Source organism: Scophthalmus maximus, chromosome 3 (assembly GCF_022379125.1).
Source record: "Scophthalmus maximus strain ysfricsl-2021 chromosome 3, ASM2237912v1, whole genome shotgun sequence".
NCBI lineage: Eukaryota > Metazoa > Chordata > Actinopteri > Pleuronectiformes > Scophthalmidae > Scophthalmus > Scophthalmus maximus.
In genome coordinates, this window is record NC_061517.1 from 3307903 (window position 1) to 3318192 (window position 10290).

The 10290-nt window shown below is 44.2% G+C and overlaps 1 protein-coding gene across 1 annotated transcript; it reads right to left on the reverse strand.

Moving 5' to 3' along the window:
• Positions 1 to 1336: 1336 nt before the first annotated feature.
• nr4a1 (nuclear receptor subfamily 4, group A, member 1) lies at positions 1337 to 6394 on the reverse strand. The gene is made up of 7 exons (XM_035646253.2): positions 6314 to 6394; positions 4166 to 4952; positions 3925 to 4054; positions 3666 to 3829; positions 3378 to 3580; positions 3060 to 3238; positions 1337 to 2519 (listed from the first exon to the last, which is right to left on the reverse strand). Exons 2-7 carry the CDS (start codon positions 4940 to 4942, stop codon positions 2263 to 2265), a joined length of 1710 nt encoding a protein of 569 aa, XP_035502146.2. The 5' UTR covers positions 4943 to 4952; positions 6314 to 6394; the 3' UTR covers positions 1337 to 2262.
• Between the last annotated feature and the right edge of the window lie 3896 nt (positions 6395 to 10290).

Consider the following 10290-nt stretch of genomic DNA (forward strand, 5'->3'; position numbering starts at 1 on the left):
AGGGATGGCTCAGGTCATTAAGACGCTCGACTGGCTCATGTTTCAATCGGGCCCGAGACTAAAATGAGTTCTGCTTTTAGATCTGTCGGAGGGACAAAAGTAAATAGACTCAGAAATTGTACACATTTGCTGACTTTGATGCATTTGTGAGATATGTACAGAAGACCTATTGCTGTCACGCCACAAAATGAGAAACTGATTTCTTTACCAGCAAGAGTGGCTGATGCTCGACATCAGCTACTTATAGAATTCATAAAATCGTAAAAACTCTCGGGGATCATAAAGGCCCACAAGCAATCTATAACCTATCATCTATAATAATCTTTTATTGCGCTGACTTGTAGCGGCTTTTCCATAACATTTTGACTTCGAGCAGTGTTCACGTTTCCACACACATGCGAACATGTGAGGGTGTGGCGTTATACAGTGATGAAGAGGACTGGGGTCACTTGAGACTGGACTGGGAATTCTGCCGGCATCTAAAATGAGACCAGTCCATAGTTTGGAGGCAATTTGGACGAGGAGGAGACAAATTTTTCAGGGGCATGTCCTAATCTGTTAGCCAAAAGTACATGTTACACTTGACTCAGACTCGCAGGCTGCTGGGGGAGCAGGACACTTGGCACATTAACAACTGTACAACGACAGTAGACTGATATAACTAATTATAACTCAGGAAATAAAGTTAAAGGGGCAGTAAGCAATTTCAAACCCATACATGTTTTGTAAAAATTTAGCGAATGTTTGCCTCACGGTCCACTCGCTGACGGTTCTGTTTTTTCGGCGCAGCACAGGCTCTGTTAATTGAAAACAAAGAAAAAATATGGTGCGGACTGCACCTCACATCACCGTGTGTGCAGTTTGTAAGTATCACTCCCCGACACCTTAAAGGGGCAGTAAGCGATTCTAAAGCAACACACGTTTTGTAAAAATCAGCGAATATTTCCTCATCGTCCGCTAGCTGTCGCCTTTGTGTGCGCACCACACCGCAGCCCAGGCTCCGTAAATCGAAAACAAAAAAATGGTGTGGACCGCACCACACAGCATCACTAGTCGACACCTAAAGAAACGTCCTGGCTGATGGCGCTGCAACTCTGCATTTTTTTGGCCGAATGGTTAGTGCATCGGACTCCCATATCGGAGGACCTGAGTTTGCGTCTCGGCCAGAGCAGCGAAATCATTGAAACAACCACAACAGAGAGAGATGAGCCTCCTCCAAAAATCCATCACCCTTTAAGTAAGTTTCAATGTTTACAATTCACTAGAGTAAAAATCTGCTGTCCCGACCTCAATGACAAGACACTTAACACTTCTGGGCAAAGACGACCAAAGTAGGTTGAAATTTCCAGTTCCACATTTAATGAATGTTTCGCTGCAGTGAATATAACTTCTTAGAATGTAAAAACAATAAGCAAAATAACATAACGCAGAACACAGGTCACGTGACAATAACACATGAACAGGCTCAAAACAGATTCAAAATACTTTTTACACTGTTTTTACACAGTGTGTTAGCTGCTCAATGTCTATTCATGATACATGAATGATATACTACTCGATTATGTCTAAAGGTTTAACCTACTTATGTCTTTTTCCTTTTTTAAATCAACAAATATACAGTAAGGCAGTGTTAAATATAAACCAATCAGGAGCTCTGAGTGATTCATATTTCAGATGCGTGTAGAGTCACAGCATCAGAAAGTATATTTGACTGAAACGGATTTCTTTTTTTTTAACACTTAAAACTAAAATAGTCACAATAATGCTCTTTTGTACATATTTTAAGTGCAGTTTACAGTCACCCAAATTGCAAACAGAAACCTCCACGTCCTTGAAATGAAGGCGTAGATGTGTTTTATTCAGTTTGCAAGGTTTTGAGAAAGTGCAGTCATCTTCCCTCCGTCAGAGATGCTTCCATTAATGGCACTGTGTTGTACGTAAACAGTCGTCCTTTGGTCCATGAGCTGGCCTTTTGACTTCCATCAGGGGAGCACACAAATGTCCTGGGACGCCAAACTAGTGAGGGCACTGTTTGATGCCCCCCCAAATACAAGTTGCATCCAAAACACATTCACTTTACAATCGAGTAGTAGCCCTTCTCCTGTGTAGCGGCATAATCCCTCAGGATTACTCTTACTTCCTTACCTATTGCAGTTTCTCTTCACACTACCTGAAGTACGAGCACTCAAGTCTGTTCTCTTTGGCTCTCAAAACCAAAACTCCAGATGTCATCCCGCAGGTGGCCACTCTCCAGCCGGACACTCAAAACGGGAGCGTGTCCATGAAGATTTTGTCCACAATAGGTGGTGGAGGAACAAGATCTGCTAATTTCAGGTAAAAGATTCGCTGGAGGCCCTGAGTGCACAGAGTCCTAAGCTCCGGCAGCTTCCCAAGGAGTCTGGACAAATAATTGGGCCGCAACGAGTCGGAGCCGCAGCCGGAGACGTGATCCTTCAGGCAGGTGATGAGCTGGTTCTGCAGGTCCTCCACCCGTTTTGGCTCCTGAAGGCCATGTCGGTCTGCAGAGGAAAGGAAGAGACGCGTTGAGCAGATGAGCGCGTAAACTTTGACATCACATTCATCTGACTGACTATAACTGCTGAGGATTTGGAAAATCTTTAAACGAAACAATCTATAGTTGAATTCTACAATGCTAATGTCAACGTGTTGGCAGGGTTGATTTGGCAACGCTCAAACAATTCCTTGGCCTTAAATGTAAACTTTTATTGTGGTTATGTTTATTCTGCCGTGATGTACAGTTGGACAACCTCTCTGCCCCATCACTGAAACAAGATTCATTCTACATTGTAATAAAAAAACAAGTTAAAGGAGAAATATTCTGTTCATATTCAGGTTCATACCTAACCTAGCCTAGTCGCTAGACATACTTTATGCAAGAATTATCGTCTGGACTACCGACAAGGCATTTCAGGAGCTTCAGGAACAGTCTTTTCTGTCAGGGAGAGGAGCTCCCTTTACCCCAGACTTTGGGCTTTTTACGTTTGCACTATAGGAAAGGGAGAAACTAAAAAAGCAAAATGTCTGCTTGAGGCTCTTACCAGTGATTATGACGAGGGCCGTGAGACAGGAGAAGGAGGAAACGTCAAGCTTAATGCGATGGAGGCTTTGAGAAAAGTCCAAGATGGAGTCAATCCAGTTGCCAAAACCTCGGACACACTGCATTTTGTGAAGCACAGACCCGTTGCAGAAGATGAGCTTGTCCTTTTCAGGATTGGACCTTTGGGAAAAAAAGAAATATTACATTGTTTAGTTATCAGACGTCTCCGGGATGTGTAAACTGAATAATGATCATGTCAGTTGTGTGTTGATCATCTAAATGGATTGTCAGAAAGGTTTTTGCAGGAAGCTGCACTCACCGATACGCAAGACGGAGGATGAAGAGTTCAACAAATGCAGAGTCCAGCAGCAGTTCCTGGTCTTCTGAGCAGAACTCGGAGAAACCTGGGATGCTCTTCGCCCACTTCCTGATCACCTCCATGGAGGCCGTGAGAAGGTCATAAAACTGTTTGATGTCACTGGCGTCCTCTTTCTGGTTCGGGCTGACCTCCGTCTCCTCATACTGAAATTGCAGCGGAGATGTTCAGACAGACGCCCGACTGAGCAATCAGTCATTGCAAAGGTGATGTGGTTCCTTTAATTCTTACCTTGGAATAATCAAGCTTCCCAATGTCAGGGTTGGAGTCGATGTGCGCCCTCACAAGTGAAGCAATCATGCTCACCGGAGACACCGCGGTCGTCACATCCTGGACGACTTTGGGCTTGGAAGGCAGGCGACCTCTCCGTCCTTTGAGACTGTCCGTTCTCACGACTGGAAAAAGTGGAGACATCAGTGTTAATTTCATTTCATCTGTATCTTCTTGATAATTCTACAGTGGCTCCTTTTGGGGTTTGATCTGTACTCACCTTCCCTGACCATGCCCACAGCCAGGCACTTCTGGAAACGGCAGAACTGGCATCTATTCCGCCTCCTCTTGTCAACAGGACAGTCCTTGTTGGCCAGGCAAACGTATTTTGAATTTTTTTGCACAGTGCGCTGTAAAATAAAGAGGAATTGCTTCCAATACAGTCTCAAAAGACACAAAACATTAAATCAGATGACATGTTTTTCTCCTCTTATCTGAATAGAGAAGTCATATTTAAATACCTTGAAAAACCCTTTGCATCCCTCACAGGTGCGAACCCCGTAGTGCTGACAGGAGGCGTTGTCGCCGCACACAGCGCAGCAGCCCTCGTTTCCACTTGGGCTTTTTAACTTTGGTGATAAGCTTACGTCCAGCTGGTCCCTGTCGTCAAGGCTACTTGCCTGTTCCATCGACAGGGCAGGGAAGCTCAGTGCAGAGTGGTGAGGGTGGGGCAAAGCGAAAAGGTCCTGATCTCGTAAATGTGATTGACCCAAATCCTCCAAAGACCCGGGGCCAAATGTGAAGAAAGAGGGTGCGTGCGGCACTGAGGTCTCCTCAACTGCCCAGTATCGGGGACTGGGTGAGAATGAGCCAAAGGCTAAATCCCAGGTGGATGCCTGCTGACCCTGGAACCCAGGGGTCGAAGGAGACGAGGCCGACGTGGAGCTGCCAAAACAGTCGGACCCGCCGGGGGAGAGGACCTCGTCCGGGTAGCTCAGCGTGAACGCTCCAGGGTAGCAGCCGTAAACCTGGAGGTCATCCAGCTTTAAGGTGGTCTCCTGGCCTGACGACGGAGCGGCGTGGGCGGCAGTGAATTGGCACGAATAGGCGTCGAAGTCGCCCGAGGCCGGAGTGCCCACCAGCGAGCTGATGCTTGGCAGGGACGGTGCAGAGAGGTGGTCCCCTGGGCCACTCATGTCCACCGCCAACCTGGAGATGAAGTCTGTGCTGTGAAGCTCCGAGCTGCCGAGGCTGTTCTCGTAGGGCTGAGATCCATGCTGGGCGTGGATGCAAGTCATGGCTGCAAGACTGAAAAAGACGCAGTGATATGAAAATGTCAGAGCCAAACGAGATGGTGGTTCAGATCTTTATCTTAAAACTTCAAGTCATGGCCTATTAACCTGCCATGTGTTCACAGAGTGAAAATGAGCAGCCTGACCTTCACTGCCCCTCCTCCTCCTCTGTGCACAATGTGTAATATTTCTGCGCTGGAATATTATATAGACCCAGATCTCCTACTGTATATGGTGGTCTGAGTTTGGAGATTGGGTTATAATGCAGGACCCTCCTTACATCAGCTGATATAGATCTTTGAGTGCTGCAAATTCCCACTTTCGCTCAAACAAAGTTTTAAAAGTTTAAATAAAGTGAAGAGAACTCAAGTAAAGTTCCCTGCTCTTCATAGCAACAGTCTGAAATAATCTTATCATAAATTTCTGGTCAGCTGCACATGTCACATGTGCAGCCACAGTATGTGGGATGGCCTTTCAGACGGGACAAGACGCCAACACATAAAGCAGGAGTTAAATTGGAAAACCCCGGGGCAACTTGGATTTTGAAATTATTCCACAGCGTAATCTCATTCTGACATCATTTACATTAATGTGCAAAAGCACTTTAGATTCTTATCCGTCACTCTACACGCCATGAGGGAGGCGTCTGATTAATCCCCAATTCATTCTGCACTACAGCAGTGACAACAAAACATAAGAGCCACAGTGATAAGGAACTATATTTAGACAAGAGGGGAACACGGAGTCCTGCAACTCGCAGACCTAAACATCATGGGTCTGGAATCACATGAAGAGACATTCAGATTTCACTAAGTCCACAGAGAAGAAGCCGGGGCAGGGTTCTCCAAGATGCTTCAGAACAAGCTACATGTAGAAAAAACCTGTACGCAAGTGTACCGGGGAAAACTGGTGCTGCTTCAGAAGGTAACTAATGGATTAAAACATTTCATTCTCATTGATTTATGGCATTATTTGTCATATTATTCATTCATTCATTCATTAATCTTTCCCTACATGTATCTGACACTTTTGCGCACTGCACACCTGAGCCTTCACACTCATCACGTAACAAAATTACATAATGTCTGTGGTGTGATTGCAGTGAGTTCTTATTGTAAATATAGATTTTTGTGGATTCTCCCTAAAATGCCAAGGTAGCTGGAAAAACTGTGGTTCCAAACTAAAGATGAATTTGATTTAGTTTTTTTCCTGTTTACTGCACTTTGCTTGAACTTAACACATTTTTAACAGTCACTCATTGCATCTTTACTTCTAGTGCACTTCTCTTAAATACTTTTAGATTTCTAACAGCCTTTACTTTGTTTTTCTCCTTATTAATGATAATTCATATGGTTAATAATAATAATGTTCTCTCACCTCTCAGGACCGTTGACAACAGTGTCTATCTGTCCGCGCTCCACGATCGACTGTCGGTCACCATCACCGCTTCCCAGCCGGCGGCGGATTTATACCGGCAGCGTGTTACTGCACCCGTGACGTCAGAGAATGTTTCCATACAAGGCCGCGCGGTGGGCGGGGAGATTTCCAGCCTGCGGCCAATCGCGGCCCGCGCTCTAGAGAACAGTCCGTCGGATGACGCACTCCGGGATTCCGTTGACGCGGAGAGCCGCCGACACACACGCACGCACACGCACACACACACACACTCACACACACACACACATACACACACACACACACACACATACACACACACGCTTCAACTTTTATCCAGCAGAATAAAACTTAATTTCTTCAGTTTGTATCTTAAGTCCTTTATCACATCACTGCATAGATTTAGATTTCTCTTTGTTTTACTCTAATATGGTTTTGCTGTTGAAATGGAAAAAACAACAGGAAGTCAGACGATGTGTTTTTGTTGTTGTTTTTTTTATATATATATTTCTGGCAGGAAACCTTTTTTTTGATGTTGTTGTTTTTTCCTGTTCTCTTATGCAGCCGAATGATGCAAAATTGTGCTGTATCTGATCGGTACCATAGAAAAGATGATTTAATAATTAAAAAGTACCTGCATCTGTTTTGGAGATATTTTCAAGATAAAAAAAAAAAAAAGAAAAATGTCTGCCCTGGTCCCATTGAGATTATTTTATAAATAAGATAAAATCGGATTGCCGTGACAACACAAGGCTCTTTTCACTTTTAAGGACAGTTGAGGATTATTGACATGTTGATTGACAGTTGTCACAGAGTGATGGGTTCGAGGGCTAAACCGTGTCGATCGAAATGGAAATTTATGGGGCGTTTTGCAGGGGTGAAAAAAGCACAACATGAAGGCTTTAGACTGAAAGTCCTGATGTGTGTTGTTGATACAGTTGTAAAAAAAAAACCAACTCAGTTTTTCCAGGTATAAAGGTTTTAATCAAAATGAACAAACAGCAAATCCGCGCACCGCGGTATAATTGTCATGGTATCAATGTACATGTTGCACAGAAAGTGGGAAGAACAACGTATCGCACCAATCCAGCAGTTTTCCACTCATGCTTACAAGAAGCTAAAACTAATAGTGTTGAATGATTTGATACGGTCAGAGATAAAGTAAACTCAAAGTCACCACGGGCCTCCTCCTGCTCTCGACAAGAAGATGCTGGAAACCTGGAGATTCTGCTCCGAACTCCCCGTTGACTTCACGTTTTGTGACCAGGCCACGTTTTCCCAGTTCGGTCTCGAAGCGGCATGTGTCCCACTGCAGCCTCAGCTTTCTGGGCTGGCGGAGAGGAGGAGAACCTGTTGTCGCTCGTCCTCCCCATGGTCGGATGTTGTTGGTTATTTCTGAGATGGGTGGTCTGAGATTTTTGTGGTTACCCGAGTAACTGTAGCCTTTCTGTCGGCTTCAAGCACACCGGCCATTCTCCGCTGACCTCTCTCGTCAACAAGATGTTTCCATCAGCAGAAAAGGCCTAAAGTGCTTCTGAATAAACACAAGACGATTGTTGTGCCAGGAGAACTGCAGTTTCATAAATACCCAAAAGCCAGCTCGCCTGGCCCCTACAAAGTTACCAAGATGACATTTTTGAATACATTTTTTGATGATTGGCTGATTGGATATTTGCATGAGTCAGCAGGTTTTCCAGATTAAGTGCTTGGTTATTGTTTGGTGGTCCTGTCATTATGGATAGATCGCCGGGAAATTCCGGTGTAACAGCAGCACGTTTCACACAGCACACAAAATATATACAACTTGTATACCAACAAATGTGCAAAATAAACGAATTACTAAAATATAGAGAATAAGAATTTAGAATTTACAAGAATATTAATAGTGGAAGTAGTGCAGTAGTACAATCTATGTATATTTATGACATATATTTATGTCTGTGCCCAACACTCCTAAAAAATTGTCCTGTCGCGATGAAACAAATTCTGACTCGTGTGACTTAGGAACTTATTTATTTGCAAACACACCTTCTCCTCAGGATCCCTCCCCTGGACATATGTTTTCTCCCAGCGTGTGATGTGGCCTACATGTCCAACTGTCCTCACACGCATGCACGTCCGCACTCACGTTCCTGTTATGTATCATCACATGTGCATGGGGCACATCTCTCCGCCCGCCACCTGTTGCTCCTCCAGAGAGCTATTTTTGTGTCGAGGAGAAGCTTGTCATTGTGCCGGAGAACACTCTTGTTCTTAGGTTCGCTCATGCCCCCCGAAAAACACGTCCCTGTGTGACCCTGGTGAGATTTCAGCGCCATTTTCAGAGTGTTTCATCAGATATTACTGTTAGTACATGTTACAATTTCATCTAATTAGTTATATAATGCTCTATCTAATTTTTTTTTGTTAAAATCATACTAAATAAAGCAAATGTAATAATACTTTGCTATTTCCTTTATTCAATTTTCACCAGCATATTTTCACTGCAGCCACCTCATTTGATCTTTTTTTGACCATTTTGCCACACTTTGTTTTATTTTATTTATAGCTATATTGTACTTCTACATCCATTTGTTGATGTATAGGCTCAGTGTTGTTCAGTATACAAAATGTGTGCGTCCTAAAAGGGCGTTTCTTGGGACACTGATTTTAATTTCTACTCTTGAACATATAATAAGTACATTAAACAAATAAAATGTATTTTTATTATTATTATATTATCATCAGTCAGTTGTCTAGTAGGTCCCTGGGAGTTTGCATAAAGATGTAAATGAGGTACAGAGATGATGCTATCAGCAGCGCTTTTGCATCTTTTTCCAAACTTCCACTGTTCAGGTGCAGTTATTAATTGTCCTGTTCTCTTCTTGTCATCACAAAAACTCTCGCAAGTGATTTAATATTATATACTATTGTTCTGTTTTGGGCTTAATGAAAACAATAGACAATTTGATGGATATATATTTTTTCATCTGGAATATCATTAACCTGTGGTAACATCACTCAGCTCCTCTTTCAAGCGACACCGGCTCCTTTACTCCGTCTGCTTGCAGCCCAGCTCAGATACATTTGTGTCACCGACACCGCTCGTGTGCTGCTGCGCCCAAAATATATTTCAGCTTCTCTCAGTGAGCGGAACGTCTAGAGAGAAGAAAAAAAAGAAAAGAAGGGTGAAAGGGTTGAAACATGCATTCAAGTGAAACTGTCGCCACGCGGCGATGGTTTAATGGTTTTAGGTGCAAGGTGGGAATTTGTTTGCGTGCAACATGAGATGAAGTCGTGTTTCTGTGACTCTGCAGCGATTTCCTTGTGTGTTTTATTAATATAGACGCCATGGAGTAATGTCATGCACTGCAACGGCGCCGCGATAAATGCTGGCATGAGGGTTCAGCTTTTTTCGAGATGACTTGACTCAGTTCAGTGGTGAAGCGTTAGTACCTCATTTACATTGATGTGTGATTGTGGTCATACGATATAGCAAAGATCAGAACCCTCAAGCGTCAGTAATGACCATTAAGTTGAATCAACAACCTTTACGACACACTGCTAACAGCCGTTAAACAATCAGGACAGTTGGGAGTGATGAGTTGACAAAGGTAGCATGTGTCACTTCGTCTGCATCCAGCTGTTGTTGGATGGATGTGGATGTAACTTGGGTTTGTGGCCTCGAACCTCCAGGAATAGGGAGATGGAGGTCAGGGGCTCCACGCCACCGCCCGTTACATTGGTGCCTTGACCCGGATGGGAGTGACGTTTTGGGGGGGAGGCGAGTCACTCCCCAGACACCTTAAGAGACGTTCTAGCTACAAACGCTAGAGCCCATGGGTTTTAGCCTCCTTGCAAGAGCCTCCGTCTCCCATGCCGGAGGTCGGGGGTCCGGGGCCTCCCCCCGCCTCCCGTGCCACATTGACAAGAAAACAAAGTCTACAGACACACTCGGGGCTTTGCGATGCTGCGAAAAA

What these genes read in the sequence shown, in the direction of transcription:
- nr4a1 (XM_035646253.2), bottom strand. Translation starts at nt 4,942, where the DNA reads ATGACTTGCATCCACGCCCAGCATGGATCTCAGCCCTACGAGAACAGC. An exon ending in TGTGGGCATGGTCAGGGAAG is followed by an intron (nt 3,830 to 3,924) that starts GTGAGTACAGAT and finishes CACTTTTTCCAG; the next exon opens with TCGTGAGAACGGACAGTCTC. An exon ending in GGAAGCTTGATTATTCCAAG is followed by an intron (nt 3,581 to 3,665) that starts GTAAGAATTAAA and finishes CTGCAATTTCAG; the next exon opens with TATGAGGAGACGGAGGTCAG.